The 19,663-nt window shown below is 55.8% G+C and overlaps 2 protein-coding genes across 4 annotated transcripts; one reads left to right on the top strand and one right to left on the bottom strand.

Annotated features, from left to right (window-relative positions):
- Nucleotides 1–30: 30 nt before the first annotated feature.
- On the top strand, nucleotides 31–10,232 carry REC8 (REC8 meiotic recombination protein). Of its 3 annotated transcripts, none has more exons than XM_070797080.1 (18): nucleotides 31–5,066; nucleotides 5,167–5,235; nucleotides 5,346–5,488; nucleotides 5,573–5,648; nucleotides 5,733–5,853; nucleotides 6,550–6,634; nucleotides 6,961–7,031; nucleotides 7,255–7,348; nucleotides 7,454–7,526; nucleotides 7,604–7,680; nucleotides 7,835–7,887; nucleotides 8,204–8,350; nucleotides 8,655–8,721; nucleotides 8,809–8,969; nucleotides 9,119–9,167; nucleotides 9,424–9,490; nucleotides 9,597–9,909; nucleotides 10,016–10,232. In XM_070797080.1, the coding sequence occupies exons 1-18, from the start codon at nucleotides 5,011–5,013 to the stop codon at nucleotides 10,043–10,045; spliced, it is 1,752 nt and encodes a 583-aa protein (XP_070653181.1). In that variant the 5' UTR covers nucleotides 31–5,010; the 3' UTR covers nucleotides 10,046–10,232. The 3 variants fall into 3 exon arrangements, with proteins under 3 accessions (XP_070653181.1, XP_070653180.1, XP_070653179.1); XM_070797079.1 differs by having other exon boundaries at nucleotides 7,255–7,526; nucleotides 9,597–9,728; nucleotides 9,803–9,909; XM_070797078.1 differs by having other exon boundaries at nucleotides 7,255–7,526.
- IPO4 (importin 4) lies at nucleotides 10,200–19,516 on the bottom strand. Its single transcript, XM_019968281.2, has 30 exons — nucleotides 19,251–19,516; nucleotides 19,084–19,170; nucleotides 18,812–18,891; nucleotides 18,693–18,734; nucleotides 17,562–17,691; nucleotides 17,296–17,475; nucleotides 16,982–17,047; nucleotides 16,771–16,872; nucleotides 16,601–16,684; nucleotides 16,180–16,344; nucleotides 16,025–16,078; nucleotides 15,780–15,889; nucleotides 15,387–15,495; nucleotides 15,078–15,207; nucleotides 14,763–14,876; nucleotides 14,532–14,645; nucleotides 14,181–14,301; nucleotides 13,939–14,050; nucleotides 13,709–13,824; nucleotides 13,526–13,603; nucleotides 13,388–13,445; nucleotides 13,191–13,296; nucleotides 12,916–13,109; nucleotides 12,725–12,775; nucleotides 12,208–12,333; nucleotides 11,896–12,104; nucleotides 11,655–11,787; nucleotides 11,466–11,570; nucleotides 10,686–10,755; nucleotides 10,200–10,561 (listed from the first exon to the last, which is right to left on the bottom strand). The coding sequence occupies exons 1-30, from the start codon at nucleotides 19,317–19,319 to the stop codon at nucleotides 10,431–10,433; spliced, it is 3,246 nt and encodes a 1,081-aa protein (XP_019823840.2). The 5' UTR covers nucleotides 19,320–19,516; the 3' UTR covers nucleotides 10,200–10,430.
- Nucleotides 19,517–19,663: the final 147 nt, after the last annotated feature.

The following is a 19,663-nucleotide window of genomic DNA, read 5'->3' as shown; positions in this document are numbered from 1 at the left end:
GCCCCTCTCCCCTCCTCCACCCACAGGTTCTGGCGAGGGAGTTGTCCAGGCTCTGTGGGTTCTGGGCCCAGCTCTCTGTGTCCTCTGGGCAACCAGGACTGGAGGGAGGGTTGGGGTCAGCCACCAAGAAGGGCTCCAAGCCACCTTCTCTCATGGGAAAGTCCTGTGTCCACAGCCCGTGGCTAGAGGCCTCTGATTCAGCCCAGGGTTGAACTCCTACCTGGAAGCCTCAATGAACAGACCTGAAACCATGAGCTCGAGGCCCTGGGGCCTGGCATGGAGGACATCAGAGGGATGAGGGGTTGAGCCTCCCGTGCCCGAGGCGGATCAGGTCCTGGAGCCTCTCTCCCAGGGTCTGGGGCACTGTCACCCTCACTGAAGGGTGCTCGCATGCTGGTCTCCTTGCTCCGCCAGAGCCCCACGACAAACAGCCTAACCTAGACTGCCCCGTCAGCAGCACTCTGTTTGTGGGGATCCCAGGGGCCCAAATCCACCAACGCCTCTCTCTCTTACTTTGTGTTTATCTTGCTCCCAAATTGGAAGTTCTTCCCAAGGACGACTTGCCAGCGGGCCTCCTACCTCTCTGGACGTTCACCTTCACCAAACTAGTTCACCACTTACCAAACTGCCATAGCCTCCAGCTCCCCCCTCCCCATACAGGACACCAGATGGACAGAGAAGGAACCTCCCAAACCAGCTCCTTCCTGTGATGCCACTTATATAAGCTTTGAGTGGTTCAGCTACATCATTAAGTCTAGATAGACATCTGGCTTCTTGAGGAAGTCCTTACTGTCTCACCTGACAAATGTCAGCGCTGCTTTGGCGCCTTCCTGCCTCCTTGGACCTTCCTTGTCCCTCCCGAGACAGGCCCTGCATAGGCAGTGAGGAAGTCGGGTGCTGAGTGCACAGGGGCACAGGCCCTTTACTTCCTGTTCTGTCATACCCCACCTCCAACCCATCAGCTGGTTCTAGCATCCCTTTCAGAATTCTCTCCAGAATCTGGCCTCTGCTTCCCTCGCTAAGACTGATTGTTCAACCAGTTATCTCCCACACCTCTTCTTTCTGCTTCCTTCCACATCTTTTCTGCTTCTACTCTTGTTCACCATCAGTCCATTCTCAACACAGAAGAGATCCTCTTAACACATAAATCTCATCATGTCACTCCTCTGCTCAAAGCTCTCCAATAGTTTTCTGTTCACTCAGGGAGGAGCCCAAATCCTCTCCTTGGCCTCCAAGGGGATGTGACTCCTATCCACCTTTCTAACCTCACCTCTTGCCATACTTCTCCTTAGTCACTTTGCTCTAGGCTCCTTGAACCTGCCAAACACATTTCTGCCTCAGGACCTCATTGCTTCTTGTTAAGTTTTTTTTTTTTTTTGTCAAAAACACTCTTCTTTCAGGTAAGCACTTTGACTTGCCCCCCTTCTCTTCAGAGAGCTTCCCTGAGCACCTGACCCAAATAGCACCCCTCACTCCTCTATTCTGTTACGCTGCCTCATTTTTCTTCACAGCACAGATTATGACCTCATACATTTCTGTTTGTCTATTTGATTATCATCACTCCTTTCCTATTCCTTGAGAACAGGGACTTATTTTGTTCATTGCTACACCCCCAGTGCCTGGAGGACTGCCTGATACATGGTAGGCATTTAATAAATATCTGTTAAATGAATGAACAAATTACTGTATCCCTTATCTCTTAAACTAGGTTATAAGTGCCTTAAAGGCAGATGCCCCCAACTTTATCATACGTGTGCCCCAGTGTGAACCCTTAGGAACATTGGCAATATATGATCCAAACAATTTGTAAGTATCATGAAGAAACCAGTTTAGCCAGGCACCATGGAAGGATTGGGAACACTGGAATTCAAAAGAGTTGAGTTCCCAACCAGGCTGCCACTGCAGAGCCGTGTGGTCTGGCAGAAACAGTCTGTATGGGACTCTCTTTTCTCACCATGAAGGCAAGTCTTGGACTAGATTTTGGAATCCCATTCACCCTTAATATTCAGTGGTTGTAAATTTAGGGCAATTGTACATTCATTTGACAAATATTTGCTAAGTTTCAGGCACTAAAGGAAAAAACAAGACCCCAATCTTTTTTTTTTTTCCCAAGACCCCAATCTTAAGAGCCCCTGGATTGAAGGAGCAAAATAAAATAGGGTTAGTTTGGCTCTAATAAGAGCTGAGGTGTTTTTTTTTTTTAATTGAACTACAGTTGATTATTGTTTTAGTTTCAAAAGTACTAAACAAGGTTATGTACATTTTTTTCAGATTCTTTTTCCACTATAGATTATTGCAAGATACTGAATATAGTTCTGTTATACAGTAGGTCCTTGTTTCTTTTATATTTGGTGTGGATCTGTTAATCCCACAATCCTAACTCATCCCTTCCTCCCCTTCCCTCTTTGGTAACCGTAAGTTTGTTTTCTATGTCTGTGAGTCTATTCCTGTTTTGTAAATAAGTTCACTTGTATTCTTTTTTAGGTTCCACATATAAGTGATAGCATATCATTGTATTTTTTTTACTTCACTTAGATAATTTCTAGGTCCATCCATGTTGCTGCAAAAGGCATTTTTCATTCTTTTTTATGGCTGAGTAATATATTCCATTGTATATGTGTATATATATAAATATATACCCCACATCTTCATCTGTTGATGGACACTTAGATTGCTTCCATGTCTTGCCTATTGAAAATAATGCTATGAACATTGAGGTATGTGTCTTTTCAAATTAAACTTTTTGTCTTTTTTGGAAATATGCTTAGGAGTGGGATTGCTGGATCATATGGTAACTATTTTTAGTTTTAATCACCATACTGTTTGCCACTATGGCTGCACCAATTTACATTCCCACCAATAGTGTAGGAGGGTTCCCTATACTCTACACCTTCTCCAGCACTTATTATTTGTAGACTTTTCAGTTATGGCCATTCTGATCGATGTAAGGTGATACTTCACGGTGGTTTTGATGTGCGTTTCTCTAATAATGTTGAGCATATTTTTATGTGCCTGTTAGCCATCAGTATATCTTCTTTAGAGAAATGTCTATTTAGATCTGCCCACTTAAAAAATATTTTTAAATTTGTTTTTTTTTTTTTGGCTGTGCTGGGCCTTATTGCTGCGAGTAGGCTTTCTCTAGTTGCAGTGAGCGGGGAGCTACTCTTTACAGTGCATGGGCTTCTCGCTGCAGTGACTTCTCTTGTTGCAGGGCATGGTTCTAGGGCTCGTCGGCTCAGTAGTGGCGCGTGGGCTCAGTAGTTGTGGCGCATGGGCTTAGATGCTCCACAGCATGTGGGATCTTTCCAGAGCAAGGATGAAATGCGTGTACCCTGACCACTGGACCACCGGGGAAGTCCCCTTTTGCCCATTTTTTTGATTGGATTGTTTGTTTTTCTGATACTGAATTGTATGAGCTGTTGTATACTTCGGAAATTACGCCTGGGTTAGTCACATCATTTGCAAATATTTTTCCCCATTCTGTAGGCTTTTCCCCTTTTGTTTATGGTTTCCTTTGCTATTCAGAAGCTTCTAAGTTCCATTAGGTTCCATTTATTTTGGAGTTTAATTTCTTTTGCCTTAGAAGACTGATCTAAGAAAATATTGCTCCAATTTATATCTGACAATGTTTTGCCTCTCTTCTCTTCTAGGAGTTTTATGGTGTCATGTCTTATTTAAGTCTTTAAGCCACTTTGAGTTTATTTTTGTGTATGGTGTGAAAAGCTGAGTCTTAGAGACAGAAGCACGCCCTGGAGTCAAGGGTGAAAAGTGCACTCTAGACCAAAGAAATGACTGTGCAGGAGGCATGAGGAAAGGAATATTTGCAACTACAGCCACACAATTTATAGCACATAAACAGTTGTTTGAGACAAACAGCTTTTGCTATGCTGATAAATACGCCCTACATCCAACAAAACTAAGGTCTCAGCCAGGAGAACATTCACACCTGGGAAACAGCCAGGAGAGGAATGCCTACAACCTAAGCTGTTCAGGTTTAGGAAGTGACTTGGCAAGTCCCTCACTGCTTGTGAGATCTTTCTTCCCCATCGACCTGTGGTGGCTCCAAGGCCACCTCACACCCGTTCACCATAGGCCTTAAGCTGGGCACAAAAGTAGACCAACCACTTGCTGCTCCGTGGGATTCGGAAAAAGGCTTAGGTCTAACTGCAAGTCAGGCGCCCTAAACAGGGCCTGGCGATTGCCCTTGTCATGACGCAACCTCCTCTGCTAGTTGAAGCACCCTTGTTACCAGGCTCGGTGCTCGGAGTCTCCTCCCCACTCATTGGTCCATGGGGAAGCACCTCCGAGGAACCTCTGTTACCCGGGCGAGGATGAGAGCCCATTGGTCCAGACACCTCACAATCCCTCCAACCTCCCCCCACCGCCTGCAGGGTTCGTCCCATTGGTTCGCTCGCTGCCTGCCTCGGGAGCCCCCTGTTGCCTCGGACTAGACTACTTAGCGCCCCGAACGAGCGCCCCCAAGTTGACCCTGTTCCCCATTGGCTGCTCTGGAGACCGCGCCATCTAATGAGGAGCAAAGTGCAAAGCACCAGAGCACGCGCTCCCCGCGGCGGGATCTAGGCTGCAGGAGCGGACCGGCGGCGGCCGAAGCTGCGCAACAGTCAGCTGCCGGGCCTATCTGCAGAGGACACCCGTTCTCCTTCGGACCGGGCCTGGGCTGTAGCTCGGACCCTCTTCCTTCGCGAATCTTGGCATCTCCAACCTGGAACCCAACCTGCAAGGCTCCCGTTAAGTTCGAAGCACCCACGTGGTGTGCAGACTGGCTCAGGGCTGACGTATATCCAGTCTGTCTCCATTTACTTATCCCCTTAATCATTTATCCACCCATACATAGTTCATCGGTTCCTTTATTTGGCATTCTGGGTCCACCTGCCACGCTACCTGTCCACATCCTTCTCTCCAACGGTTTGGGAAATTTTGTACCCTGAAGAATTTGGATTGACATCTGAACGGAAGTGGTGTAGACGAGGGTGAAACCCTGGAGGGACCATGTTCTATTATCCCAATGTGCTTCAGCGCCACACCGGCTGCTTCGCCACCATCTGGTAAGGGCGGGCCCGGCCAGGGTAGGTGCTCTGGGAGGGACACCCAGGGGTCCCAACCTGAGGGCTCCCCCTCCCTCTACACCCCTCATTCTTCTTCCAGGCTGGCAGCGACGCGGGGCTGCCGGTTGGTGAAGCGCGAATACCTGAACGTGAATGTGGTGAAGACCTGGTAAGGTCCATAAAGAGTGGCCCAGGGCTGGGGTGGGTTAGCAGATGGACTGGGCTGGGCAAGGCTGTAGGTCTTTGGTGCAGCAGTGATGGGGGGCATTGTTCCCCCAGCGAGGAAATCCTCAATTACGTGCTGGTGCGAGTTCAGCCCCCGCTGCCGGGTGCACCGCGGCCCCGCTTCTCGCTCTACCTCTCAGCGCAGCTCCAGATTGGCGTCATCCGGGTCTACTCTCAACAATGCCAGTACCTTGTAGGTAAGGCTGGAAGGCTTGGATGTAGGGCAGTGCCGAGTGGTCCTCCCCTGGGCGGGCACTGTAGCTTGCCCTCCCTCACCACAGAAGACATCCAGCATATCCTGGAGCGCCTGCACCGGGCACAGCTGCAGATCCGCATTGATATGGTGGAGACTGAACTGTGAGTGCATCCCTGGGGCTGGGACCACCCGGTCTTTGGAAGGGAACTTGGCCTCAGTCCTTGACAGCCCCCGGTCTCCCTCAGACCCAGCCTGCTGCTGCCTGACCACCTGGCCAGGATGGAGACTCTGGAAGATGCTCCAGACCCCTTTTTTGGGATGATGTCTGTGGCTCCCATGCTGCCTGATCCCTTTGATATCCCTCAGGTAGGTCTCCTCCCCCTCGGACAGCTCAGACTGATGAGCTGACAGTGCAGAGGGGCATGCTATTTCTGTGCCGGTCCAGCACCAGGGTTGGGGGTAGCCTGCTCCAGCTCTGCCCCACAGGAGTCAGTGCAGGGCAGCTGTCATGGTGGGCCTATCCAGACAAGCCTGCTGCACTTACCTATTCAGGACCAACCTAGAGGCAGCTTTGTCTTCACACCATTCCTCCAGGCCCTCAGTGTCCCTCGGCACTGGGTTTTCCATGTCCTTGTCCATCCACTCCTAACACCCCTACAGCTTGGACCAGCTTTTATTGAAGTGCAGTTGATTTACAGCGTTGTGCTAGTTTCAGCAGCACAGCATTCTTTGTGCTGGCTTTTGCTGGGGTCATACACAAACTTATCTCCCCACTAGACAATATCCTCAAGGTCAAGGATCTTTTGTTTCCTCTGTCCCTGACAACACTTGACCCCAGGATGCAGTACTTCTTTCACAAAGTGACCCAGGCTAGATGATTGGGCGGGGGCAGGAATGGAAGGGGAGCTGGATGGTGAGTGGGTTCAGCCTGCATGCTGCTGTTAGTGCCACAGGATTAGGCATAAAGGGGTGTCACTGTCCATTGTCTGAATAAGGTTGTAAAAGTGGGGGAGCAGGGCACTGAAGCTGAATCCCGTCTTTTGTTCCCATCCCTTCCCAAAGGTTCGACACCTTCTAGAGGCTGTGACCCCAGAGAAAGTTCCTGAAGAGATCCCTCCTGAAGTCCCCGTAGAGCCTCGGAAGCCAGGTGAGCAGAGACCCTTCTTTCCGGTGAGAGACAGAGGAACGCCCAAGGGCCGAAGAAATAACTGTTTTTGAGCTTCTTTCAGGAGCAAGGCCTTGGGAGGGGCACTACAAGATTCTTACAAGATTGGAATTATTATGCCCATTTTACAGATGAGGAAAGTGAAGTCCATAGTGGTTAAGCAATATGCCTTGGGTCAGACTGCCAGTGACTGGCCAGGGCCTGACTAGAACCCAGGTTGGCTTGACTCGAGTCCGTTTTTGCCTTACGTACATGGGTGTGGGGACTTGAAAAGAAACAGAGGCTGTGTGACTTCCCTCCCCCTCCAGAAAGGATTCGGGTCACCCCCGAAGCCATCACGATCCAGGAGGCGGAGCCCATACGTATGCTGCGGATCGAGGTGAGCTGTCCCCCTGCACACAGAGTCCAAGGCCTGAGTCCTGCGTCTGATGGCCCAGGCCCCCTGTACCCGCTCCTTCTGCCTCCAGAGTCCTGCCTTCTTGCCTCCATTTCTCTACCCCTTCCCTCGATGCCTGAGTACCCATAGGCTCCCTCAGCCTGGCCTGGCCTGGCCCTGTGGCATGTCTCTCAGACAGAAATGAAATTGTCACCTCTCCTGACAGGGTGAACTGGACCTCCCAGAAGTCAGCCGCCGAGAATTGGACCTGCTGATTGCTGAGGAGGATGAAGCCATCTTGTTAGAGGAACGTCGGCTAGGTAGGACCCGCCTGGCAGTGGACGGTCAGACCCCAGGCACTGGCCATCTGGGCCGGGCAATGTTCACATCTCTTCTGTGTCCTAAGCTTGATCCTCTCTTCACAGAATTAAAAGAGGAGCCCTGGGCCCCAGAGCGGGAGATCACAGTACCCCCGCCCTCGCCTTTAGCTCTTGTAGGGTAAGGGCAGGAGCCCCGGGCCAGGTAGGGGTCAGCGCTGGGAGGGTGTTTTCATCCTCTTGCCCATTTCCCCTCAGGGTGGAGGAGGCAGCAGAGCCACTTCCCAGGGAGGTCCTGGCCCCAGAGGAGCTGAAGCCGGAGGTCCCATTTCCCGGTGAGTACCTACTAAACCAGGGTCCTTCCTGGGGGTCCTGGCACAGCTGCTGCAGACAATGCCCTGTAACCCAACTTGCTGAAGGGAGGACCCTCTAGCTTCTCACCTGGGTGGCTTTGAGGGCAAAAGGTGTGGACCTAGACTGTTGTTGCAGAGGTGACACCCCCGCTGGAGCTGCGTCCGCCACCCATCCCAGTCAGCCCTGAGGTGAGTGGTGCCCCTCCACACTGCCTCCTCTGCCAGAGCTCCTCACCCATTTTCAGTTTCCTCAAGGCCCCTGCTGGCTTCCACAGGACTTTGTCCAAGTTTGTACAAGGTAGCCTGGTCCACACCCCATTTTATCCAGCCTAAACTTCCCAGATGGGAACCTCATACAGTGGAGGCTGCACCCCCCGAGTCCCCACCCAAGCCCTTCACCAGGGCACCTCTAGGGATTGGGAGTGTGGGGCCTATTTACAGTCCACCAGGACCTCAGGAAAAAGAGTAATGGGTAGCCTTGCCCCCACCTCCCCTCCCCATTCAGTGGAGGAGGCCCCCAGTCCCCCCACCTCCCAGGGGCCCACCAGCTCGCCGTCGCCGCCGCCAGTTGTTATTCTGGGATGAAGAGACTCAGATCTCCCGGAAGGAATTCCAGGAACAACTGCAAACCAGAGCCCACTGCAGGGAGTGTGTGAGTACACCCCAGCCTCTGGAGGGATGGAGGGAGGCAGGTGCATGCTGGGCCATCTAAACTCCTGGGGGAATCTTGAGAACAGTCCCCAAAACGCATGGGTTGGGGAGCTGCCCATGCAGCACTTCATGACCCTACCTAGCACATCCAAGGGCATCAATTGAAAAATCATTTTAACAATGAGCAGAGCAGGCAGGTGCACGAGCCTGGAAGAGCTGGAAGGCCAGAGGCCTTGGAACGAGGCATTACAGGTGAAGGGCCACAGCTCCTTCCTAACTGGTTTTCTGGCCTTCTCTGCACACAGCCAATGGTCCAGCCTCCTGAGAGGATGATCAGGACCCCTGTGGAGCTGTTCCGAAACCCGACTTACTGTGAGGAGTGATGGGAGCTGGTGTAGGGGATCCTCCACACCCCTATTCCTCACACCTCAACCCCCTCCCTGCTGCCCCTCTCCTCAGCTGGCTGGCTACCCCCAGAACTGCTGGCTTTCTGGACCCACTGTGCCCAGCCACCTCCAAGGGCACTAAGGCGAAGGCTGCCTGAGGAGCTAGAAGAGGCTGAGAGGGAGGCAGCGGCTGAGGAGGAAAGGAGAAAGGCTGAGACTCCGAGCGATATTGAGGTAGCGGCCCCCTCAGTCCTTCCTGGAGCCCCGTCTGCTCTGACTAAAGTCCCACAGGCCGCCTTCTGCCCACATGAGCCAACAGGCCTGCCTTACCCCTGCCCCAGGTGCGATGCTTGGGGCCTTAGCTCTCTTTCTTTCATCCCCAGGTCCTGAGGGAGGCCCAGGAGCCCAGTGGGCCCCTCATGGTATCTTCTGGTAAGTACCTGGAGAAGGGGCAACGGCAACCACCACTCTAACCACTGTCCCGGGAAAGTGGAGCCTCAACTGCTGACAGTTCTTGTCAGTGCATTTAACATAAGGACTCACAGACTGATTATCTTCATTCCCCTCCCTGCCAAGTGCCGTTAGCAAGTCACTGCCCACTGTGGCACCCAGTTGAGCCAGGTGACCCCAAATCCTGACTGCTCAGATGCACACAGATAAGCTCAAGACACTCCCCTTTCCCTGACAGAGCTCTCCCTGGAAGTAGCTGAGGAGGAGAAGACCCGCATCAGCCTCGTGCCCCCGGAAGAGCGGTGGTGAGCAGCGGCCTGCCCGCAGCCCTGGCCAGGAGGGGCAAGCAGTGGGACGGGCCTGTCACCGCTGCCTCCTCCCCTGCTCCGCCCAACTCGTGTGTTCTTCTAGGGCCTGGGTGGAGGCGGAGCAGCCAGAGGCCCCTGTGCTGCCTGTGGTGCCTGAGCTCCCAGAGGTGCCCGTGGAGCTGCCCGTGGAGCTGCCCCCAGAGCCTGAGCTGCTCTCGCTGGAGGCTGTGCACAGGTACCAGGAAGGACGTCCCTCCACGGGTGGCCGGGCTGCGGCCTCACCTGACGGTTCTTGGTTCTTAACCACAGGGCAGTGGCGCGGGAGCTGCAGGCCGACAGGGAGCCCGACTTCAGCAGCCTGGTGCCACCTCTCAGCCCCCGCAGGATGGCCGCCCGCGTCTTCTACCTGCTCCTGGGTGAGTGAGGAGCGTGTGCGCCCACGCGGAGGGTGGGGAGCGGACACACGGGCCAGAGGCTGTGGTAGCGACTCCTCTGACCGCCCCCTCCTCCTCTGTTGACCAGTGCTTGCCGCACAGCAGATCCTTCGTGTGAAACAAGAAGAGCCATATGGGCGCCTCCTGATCCAGCCAGGGCCCCGATTCCACGACAGTTAAGAGCCAATTTACAAAGCTGCCAGGCAACCAACTACATTACACTGTGTCCTTCTGAACGTGTATCTCTGTCCTTCCTGCTCCTAGAGCTACCGTTCAAGAAGAAAATAAATGCCTTTATTACAGAATGGTGTCACGACTCTGTATTGTCCCACAGCTCCAGCCCTAGGGGACACCCCCGTAAGGCAGCAAGTAAGGCTGGGACTCCAAGTGGGTATGAGGCCCAGGCCCAGAATCTTTGGTAAGGCTTGAGCTGGAACTGGGCTGAGAGCTGGTCTTGGGCATGGGCAGGCTTTGTTCTCTCCAGCCCAGCTGCAGCCCACAGTCTAGGTGAGGCCCAGGACGGCCTGGAGCTCCTGAGCCTTGTCGCCAGGCAGGGAGCCCAGTGCTGAATGGAAGCTGTCGGTGTGCTGTTTGGCCAAGAATGTGAGGAGAAGCAGCAGCGCCGCCTTGGTGTCTGAGTGGAGAGTGAAGAGGGAGACGTCTGGGGAGGACTGGCCCCCAACCCTAGCTGCCCCAGGCCCTCCGAGCCCTGCTGCTCCCTGCCTCCCCCCAGCCCTGCCCACAACTGCCATCCTCACCTGATGGGATCTTGTTCTCGGCCTGGATGAGGCTGTAAATACGAAGGAGCTCTGGAGCCACGTCTACAACCTGTGGGAAAAGATGGGCCAACTAAGGGGAAGGAGAACCTCTGGGCCCCAGCACTGGGGTGGGCAGCAGGAGCCCCGGAGAGGCAGCCTCCCACCTGAGCTGTTTGAGCCTGACACTGATTAACAGACATCCCAAACAACTGTGAACCCTGAGAAGGACCCATGAAACAGGGTAGTAGTAACTCTGCAGGGGGATGAGGGGTGGCGGGAGGATGGGATTGTGACCACAGATAATTGACATCCTGGCCTCAAGACCAACAGGAGCTCAGACACTCAGGAGCTCCACCAACACAGTCTCTGAAGGTGCAAGGCAGGGGTGATAGATGGGAGCACTGGGGCGTGGTTCCAGAGCTAGCCACTTGGTTCAGGCAAGTTGTATTCAGAAAGCAGAGCTGCTCTGATTAGAATAGGAGGCAGGGTGGCCCAGAGGAACCAGGCTTCATGGAGCACAGTCTGAAAGAGCCCTGGTCTAGGAAATCAGTTTATGAAAGCTGGGATTTCTGGCTCAGAACAGAGGGTGGAAACGAAGGCTCCCTGAGGAAAAATGCTACGTGGTAAGAGGAAGCCCATTCTCTCACATTAAAGTCCTGGCTGCCAATCCTGCCATACTAATGAGAAAGCTGAGAAGGGCAGCTTCAACTGACGCTAACTCTGCCCATCAATGAGACTGGAGCATCAAGCCCCTTGCAAGGGCTCCAATATCGGGGTTACCTGGTCAGGGCTGCTCTGGTACAGGAAGCTGAAGAGATGCCCCATGGTGACCCACTCCTCCAGGTCTTCCTTCAGTGGCAGGGCATGCAGCAGGGGGGCCAGCACCTGGACACACAGAAGACTTTGGCCCCTGGCCCCACACACTCTGCAGCAGGGTCCATGGCCTTGCCTGATGCCCCCCAACCTTACCTGGGGCTCCGGTTTCCTCGTGGGACTGGCTATCAGCAGGCGGGCAAGCGCCCCACAGATGTTGTCATGGACACGATCATGGCGTTCTCGCGCCAGGAGGGGCAGCAGGAGCCCCAGCAGTTTGGGGAAGTGTCTGGTCCAAAGTCAAGGAACAGGCACAGGGGCAGACCGCTCTCCTCCCGAACCCCGGGGCCACGCTCCCAACCGCATTCAGGCCCCCCCTCCTGCAAACTGAGGATACTCCTGGGCAGGGCGACCCCCGTGCTCTGCCAGCACACCCAGTCCAAAGATGGCATTACTTCGTACCTCGGGGTCTGCCTCCCGGGAGGCACTCAATAGCACGGGGAACAGCCGGGACACAAACTGGGCCGACGCGGCACCCAGGCCTTGAATGGACTCCGCCAGTGTTCCCACTGCAAAAGACTTCTCTGCCATTGTGCAGCCCTGCTTCTGGTGAGGGGAGGAGTGCAAGTCAGCCCGGGACGGGGACAGATAGGGGAGGAGGGCACTGGGGCCCGGGAGGAACAGGGTTGGAAGAGAACAGAGCACTCACCGTCTTGCAGAGCAGTAATGGCAGGAAGCCAGCAAAGAAGGGGGCAAAGGCATCTCCCCCAGCCGCAGCTGCCAGGGCAGGGATGGCCTCGCCAGCATGCTCCAGCAACATGGCATCGTATTCAGCCTATGGAGCCAGGTCAGACACTGGAGTGCCAGGGCCAGCTCTGAGCCTGGGACCAGCTCCCATCGCGCTCCTCCGCAACTGCAGGTGGTCTCCCCTGAGGGCTGCCCTTGGTCGACAGGACTGGGGGCCCCTCCCAAGCTAGGCTGGTTTGCAGCTCAGCCTTTCCTCTTTCCTGGTTCTCCTATCCCCGTCCATTGATCCAAGCTGCCCCAAATCCCCGCCGCCAGGAAGCCTTCCCTGAATCTCCACTGCCTCGGTGGGGGCAGGGTTGGTTGTTCAGAGCCACCAGCAATCTTTGAGCAGCCCCTGTACCCCCAGGCCAAGGCCAAGTGCACTGTCCACCCTGCCCCGTGGAGATGACCTGGTCCCAGTGTGCACCCGAAGCTCTCACCTGGTCCTCCTCCTCCTCCTCGTCCTCCTCATCAGCGTCCTGACAGGCTGTCTGCGGGAAAGGGCGCTCAGCTCGGTCTGGGCTCTCCAGCCCCTTCCCGGCTCCATGGGGTGGAAGGAGGGGGATGTCTCTGACTAGCCCCACCCGGGGCGGGGCCACCTCCTCACCGCGCAGCCTGCTGCCCTCCTCACCTTCCTTTGCAGCACAGCTTTGAGCACCTGGCAAAGCTCAGCAAGCCGCCCAGGGGGCTGCAGTGCCAGACCCCCACAGCTGCGCAATACTGCCGTCAGGGCCTCCAGCACGGCCATCACCACCTGGCGCTCTCGCTCCCCGTTCACCGCCTGCAGGTAGGATGGCACCACCCGGGCCAGGGCGGCCTGCAGAGCTGGGGACATGATTGGCTGAAGCCCTGGTCAGACCCTGCCCCTTTCCCCACCCACCCCGTTTCCTGGCCTCCCCTTCTCACCAGCAGTGTTGGATTCCGAGGGGCAGCTTTGACAGGCTTTGTGCAGTGCACAGCAGAGCTGACCCAGGGCCTCGTGGGCTGCCTTCCGCACGTTCAGGTGAGGGCACTGCAGCATGAGGAGAGGCAGGTCGTGCACGCTGTGTGCAGGGCCCACCCGAGCCCTCTGGCCCTGCTCACCGGCCCACTGGCCCACTCACCTCCAGCAGTTTGAACACTTCTTCAAAGACAGTCTCCATGTAGGGAAGGAAGGCAACGCTGTGACAGACAGACAGACACACCATGGAGAAGAGGGTCCCAGGAGGGGTTCCCAGTGCTGGGGAAGGGCTGATGCCCACCTGGTATTCACAGAGATCTCCCCCAGGGCAGCACAGGTGTCTTCCTTCTCATCAAAAAAGGCATTTCCCACACTGTATCTAGAGAAAGGCGGGCAGGCAGCAGCAATCAATGCCAGGAAGAGCAGAGCTGGCCCTGGGCCCGTCTGCGCCAGGACCCCCGGCCCAGAAGGGCAGCCGCCTCACCCTGAGATCTCTGAGTCATCCTCTTCTTCGTCATCCTCCTCCATGAGCTCCTCCTCTTCCTCACCACTGCTCTCATCGTCAAAAAGAAGGAATGAGCGGCTTCCGTCATACTGAGGCTGGATGGGGAGGCCCAGCAGGGACTTCAGCTCAGCTGGGCCCTGGAGAGAGCTCCCATCCCAGGGGTGGCCTTCCCCCACGGGCCCACACCCTCCCCCTGACCTTCCACTCACCACAATGCCCTCAGTGGAACGCAGAGACAGCAGCATGAGTGTGGTGATCTGTGGCAGGTGGGGAGCCAGGCTCTCACCCATTAGCCCTGATAAAGCTGCAAACAGGCTGTACCTGGGAGAGGCAGGTGGAAGCTGTATAGTCCTGCTTGCTGTAGCCAGGCTGAATGGGGGAGCCCGGGGAACCCATGGTCCAGAACAGGAGGTCTGGGGTCTGGGTGGGGGCAGGGTGACGGCTCACTCACGTGCAGCGCCGCAAGTCAGGATCGTCTACCTGGTCGCACAGGCCCAGCCCCAGCTGGCAGCATTCCTCAGCCAGGGGCCTCATGGGCTCTCCTACTGCCCGCACCAGCACCCCAAGCGTCTCTGCGGAGGCAAGGGCATGGTTAGCACAAGGAGCTCTAGGCTAGAGATGTGCAGGACCGAGGCTTGGGGAACTAGAGGTAGCTGAGGGGGATTCAGAAACCCTCCCACCCCTGGGTACAGTGCGAGGGAAGGAAGACACCTGTGCTGCCCCGGAGCCCATCTCTGTGAACATCAGGTGAGCACTGGCCCTTCCCTGGCCCCGGGAAACCTGCCAGGAGCCCCTCACTAACCCAGGCTCTGGATCCGAACAGGCTGCAGGTCCTCGTGGCTCGTCAACAGGAACTCCCGCAGGTGCGCCATGATGGTGGGGAAGTAGGGCAGCATGGAGGCCTGGGCAGCCGTGGCTATGGATGGAAGGACAGACTCAGAGCCGGCAGGTGAGCCAGGATACCTGCCACAGGCACGGCAAGTGAGTGAACGGTGAGTGAACCCTGGGCGCCCACCTCCTGCCTCGGACTCACCAATGGCTCCCAGGGCGCTCACAGCCAGCTCCTTGGACCGGGAGCTGCTGGGGGTCCTCAGAGGCTGCAACATACACTCCATAAGCTCCGGAAGGTAGGGCTGCACTTTAGGCCCTGTGGGAAAGGGCACCCCTCCAGCAACCAAGGTTCTCATGCCTGCCTCCAGGCCAATCCGCCTTGTGGCCCCACCGCGCCTGTCTCCCTGCCACACCTGTCCCCACCACGGGCAGTGGTTTATGGAGCTGCACATCCTTGCCCTTTCGGCCAAAACCACAGCCCCATCCGCTCCCTCACACCCCCAAATGCCCTCACTACCTAGGTTCTCCACGAAGTTCTCCAGGGCGTAGCAGGCCTTGGCCAGGTGATGTGTGTGCCCAGGAGGCACTGACTTTAGATAGGAGAGGAGCAGTGGCATCACATCCCCAGAATAGCTGCTGATGTGAGGCTGGGGGGAGGAGAAAGGGGGTCTGAGTCAGCTTAGCTGCAGGGCACGCGTCTAAGTGCTGAGGGCAACAGGTATACAGAGGGATGAGCTGAGGGGAGGCTGGTTCCTGGGACGGGGCAGGGGGTTGGGGGAGCGGTGGGAACTCTGGAATGGTGGCTGCCCCCTGCGGCCTTGCTGACCTGTAGGTTCTCTGAGAACTGGCCCAGGGCAAAGAGTGCGGCATTGCGCACAACCTGCGACGGGTCCTCCAGGCTCTTGCACACAATCTGCAGCAGTGGGGGCAGCAGTCTGGATGGGGCAGGACAAGACAATGGAGTCTGAGGGGCAGGCCCTGAGATCCCTGGGCTGAGCCAGGCTGCTATCTCCCCTGGGAAAACCAAGCTTTCTGTCACCAGACGGTAAGCACCGGCCTCTGGGGTATGGACAATGATCTGCCAGATCAGGACGTTTGAGAGGAAGGGCAGATGCTACTGATGATGAGGCTGAAGCACAAGCGCAGCCCAGGACTGCCATGGGCGGTGTGGTCCTCCTCACCATGGCCCACCCTCACTCCAAGACAGGGGAACAAACACCTCTGCCTGATGTGGTCGCCAGCTCCATCGGAGAGTACCGCCAATACCAGGAGCCCGGCCTTGCGCTGGTATGGGCTCTGGCTCCGCAAGGCCTCTTCCAGCATGGGCATCTAGGGGAGCAGATGGCAGTCTCCTGAGACCCCAGCAAGAGCCTGCCACGCCTACCAGAGCCCAAACATCCTCAGCCTCGGAGGGACTAGGCAAACCTGGGGTTAGGAGCACTGGAAGGACAGAGCCACACTTACCAGCAGGGGACAGAGCTTCTCAGGAGGCAAATGGAGTGCCAGCATGTCCACGACCTGGAACAAGACAGGAAGACCCAGCCGGACTCCATCTCTGTTCCGCAACCTTCTCCAACCACCTCACAGCCCAGCCACCGGACCCTCCACATTTATCGCACCTGAACAGCAAAGTGCTTGGGGGTCTCCCCTACCAGCCCAGGATCCAGCTCTTCCTCCTCCACATCCTGGTCCTCAGGATCCAGCTGGCCCAGGGGGGGCTCAGCAGCCATGATGGGGAAAAGGGTGTGCAGCAAGGGTGGCAAGAAGCGATTCTTCAGCAAGGCCTGAAGGGGAAGGATGGAAGGGTGTCCTGAGAATCTGCTCCCAAGATGGGCTCACGTTTAAAATTCTAGCCTTCCAGGCTACAACGGGTCCAGCAGGAGATTCCCAGTCCCCAAGCCAAGAGCTGGGCTGAGTCCAGGCCAAATCTGGAACACCTTAGCTATGGTATTTTATACATCCCCAGAAGGACAGCAAGCCCCAGGAGTGAGGCAGAGGAGGAGATGGGGGTGGGTTGATGTGTGTCAGAAGGCAACTCACCTTGCTCTTGACTTTGACCAAGAAAGTGAGGCAGCAAAGAATACGCACACGTATTGCATCACCCAGGGCCACGTTTTTAGCCACCTGCCCAGAGACCAGCTCAAGTCAGAAACAGGCAAGGAAGCTCCCAGCAGAACAAGCAGCAAGGACAGTGCTGACCCCAGGCTCACCTCCAGGCAGAATGTGAGGACCTCTGAGAGGTGCGAGGTGATGATGGGCACCTCTGACTCCAGCAATTCATCCAAGGCCTCCATGGCCTCACAGGCTTTTGCCTACCAAACAGAGAAGTCACAGGCCTATTATGCTCTTCTTTAGTGGATCAGGCTGAACACTCCTGCAACCTTCCTCCTTCCAACAGAGCTCCCACCCAAATGTCCTTACTTCATCTATGGGGATCAGAGTTTGCACGGCCACGATGAGCTTGGGCACCAACATCCGCGCAAGAGGCTGGAGGACACAAGATGAGATGAATCACAGACAGCATGACACAGCCTAATCTCCAGCCCGAGAAACTGGCAGCTTCCTCAAAGTCTGGACATAGGAGGAGTCCAGGGACAGCCACCCACAGGATCCCCTCTCAACTGTTAGGCAGAACAAAAACCAGGGAAAGAATCTCAAGTAGATCTGCGTGCACTAGGGGAAGGACACGAAAGCCCGAGGACAGGAACCAAGGAAGGTAAGGGCCCACATCTCACCACATCATCAATGCCGAGGTAAGGGGCCATGGTAGTCAGAGTGCGCAGGGAATAGAAGAGGAGCCCAGGAGAGCCCACCTCACCAAGGGTCTCATTCAGAAGTCGAAGAAGCTCCCGGTGGTGGGGTCGGAAGGCCTCGGGTCGGGAGGTCACCACCACACTTAGAAGCAAAAGCCCCATCTGCTCAGGAAGAAGGGTTGAGAGGGAAAAGCTTAGAGTCTATCCAGCCTCTGGGTCTCTTCCTCCCACCAACCATGTGACAGTACCTCTCTCTCCGGGATGTGGGGGCTGTGTGTGCTGTGCTGAAGAAGCTGCAGGAGCTGAGGCCAGGCCTCCAGGCCTTCTTTTCGGAAAATGGCAGCTGAGAGCTGGGCCAGGCTAAGACTCACAGAATGCCTGCAAACAGGAGAGATTCCCCACCCTATATCACCCAACTCCCCTTCTGTACACAATGGCTCTGTCTCCCTAGGATGGCCAGAAGAGAAACCTCCAGGTGTGTGCACATGGTCTCTGCCAAGTTGGGACACAGAAGATGGCAACTCAGAAACAAGAAGCGTGGTGGGCTGTTTATAATAGCCAGGACATGGAAGCAACCTAGATGCCCATCAGCAGATGAGTGGATAAGAAAGCTGTGGTACATATACACAATGGAATATTACTCAGCCATTAAAAAGAATACATTTGAATCAGTTCTAATGAGGTGGATGAAACTGGAACCTATTATACAGAGTGAAGTAAGCCAGAAAGAAAAACACCAATACAGTATACCAACGCATATATATGGAATTTAGAAAGATGGTAACAATAACCCTGTGTACGAGACAGCAAAAGAGACACTGATGTATAGATCAGTCTTATGGACTCTGGGAGAGGGAGAGGGTGGGGAGATTTGGGAGAATGGCAGTGAAACATGTATAATATCATGTATGAAACGAGTCGCCAGTCCAGGTTCGATGCACGATACTGGATGCTTGGGGCTGGTGCACTGGGACGACCCAGAGGGATGGTATGGGGAGGGAGGAGGGTTCAGGATGGGGAACACAGGTATACCTGTGGCGGATTCATTTCGATATTTGGCAAAACTAATACAATATTGTAAAGTTTAAAAATAAAATAAAATTTAAAAACAAACAAACAAAAAAAAGAAGCGTGGTGGGGTTGACCTCATATTGAATTTCAGTTCCATTCTCTGACTCGAGTTTGCCAGACCATCACAGCCCACTCTCAAGAACTTTAGTCTTTAATACATCCTGAGAAAAATTCTTCCTCCACCCTTGATCTAGAACCAAAGTCCCTGCCCCCCAAGACCCAGCCTAGAGCTGAAAAAGAAGTTACAAACCCGGAGGTCTCAGCCTGGAGTCTGTTAGAACCCCGGGGGGTGGCAGGTAGGCACTTACTCTGTCTCTCTCTGGAGGACCGTCAGGACCAAGGACTTGATGCTGGAACACAGGTGGCAGAAGATTGGTACCCAGGAGCCGCCTCAGTCTGGCCCCGCCCCGCCCCTGGCCCAACCCACCTCTCCCGTTGCTCTGCCGCCAGCCGACGCCAGCGGGTGCTCAGTCGTCTGCGGGTCAGCACGGCCGCGAACTGGCGGATCTGGGACAAGGAAGCAGATACGTGAGGGGCCGGGCCGGGACGAGGAAGCAGGCGTTTGGGGGTCCGGGGAAGGACGAGGAAGCGGGCGTGTGAGGACCGGGGCACGAAGATGCTGAGCGGATGGCCGAGGGCAGGAGCTAGGACTTGACATGTGGCTCACTACAGCTCAGCGGGAAGGGCCAGAAGCCTCACCTGAGGGTCGCCCCCTGAGGCCAGCAGTTCGCAGAGCGCGGACAGGGAGGCGGGGTCCCGAAGAGCGATCTGGAGCTGCTCGGTGGCCTGGGAAGAGGCTGAGGGTCAGAGTCGGGCCGTTCCCGCAATCCCCTACTCGCCCTGGCCCGGTCCCGCCTGCCCCGTACCCGACGGATGCGCTCGGTGTCCGGCAGCAGCAGCTCCCGCAGGATCTGTTCCAGGCCAGCGGGCTCCATGGCAGCAGCGGAGCCGCGGCTGCGGACCGGGAGGGGGGAGGGACAGCACGTGGAGGCTCTGAAACCCGCTTCCGGCGGAAAGGGCGTTACTCCGCGCCCCTCCCGTCACCAGGGTGATTCAACTCGCTTCCAGCGGAGTTCGGGCTCTACCACTTCCGTTGGGCCGAGCGCCGGCTGAGCCGCGGAAACAGGGCCCTGGTAATATAAGTTCCCCCAGCAGACAGTTCCAAAGCTCCGCGGAGAATTCCAGTTCCGTGCATTTCGCGGCCGACCCGGCTTCCTACGGGACATTGCCCTTAACGGCAGGGCATGAGTTCCTATAGCCAGACCAAACCTTTTTCTTA

This window comes from Bos indicus, chromosome 10, assembly GCF_029378745.1.
Source record: "Bos indicus isolate NIAB-ARS_2022 breed Sahiwal x Tharparkar chromosome 10, NIAB-ARS_B.indTharparkar_mat_pri_1.0, whole genome shotgun sequence".
NCBI classification, from domain to species: domain Eukaryota; kingdom Metazoa; phylum Chordata; class Mammalia; order Artiodactyla; family Bovidae; genus Bos; species Bos indicus.
Note: the sequence above shows the minus strand (reverse complement) of the source record. Positions and strands in the feature narration are given on the sequence as shown.

What these genes read in the sequence shown, in the direction of transcription:
- REC8 (XM_070797078.1), top strand. Translation starts at nt 5,011, where the DNA reads ATGTTCTATTATCCCAATGTGCTTCAGCGCCACACCGGCTGCTTCGCC. An exon ending in GGCTGCTTCGCCACCATCTG is followed by an intron (nt 5,067 to 5,166) that starts GTAAGGGCGGGC and finishes TTCTTCTTCCAG; the next exon opens with GCTGGCAGCGACGCGGGGCT. An exon ending in CGTAGAGCCTCGGAAGCCAG is followed by an intron (nt 6,635 to 6,960) that starts GTGAGCAGAGAC and finishes CTCCCCCTCCAG; the next exon opens with AAAGGATTCGGGTCACCCCC.
- IPO4 (XM_019968281.2), bottom strand. Translation starts at nt 19,319, where the DNA reads ATGGAGCCCGCTGGCCTGGAACAGATCCTGCGGGAGCTGCTGCTGCCG. An exon ending in CTCTGATCCCCATAGATGAA is followed by an intron (nt 16,873 to 16,981) that starts GTAAGGACATTT and finishes TCTGTTTGGTAG; the next exon opens with GCAAAAGCCTGTGAGGCCAT. An exon ending in CTCGGAATCCAACACTGCTG is followed by an intron (nt 13,110 to 13,190) that starts GTGAGAAGGGGA and finishes TCATGTCCCCAG; the next exon opens with CTCTGCAGGCCGCCCTGGCC.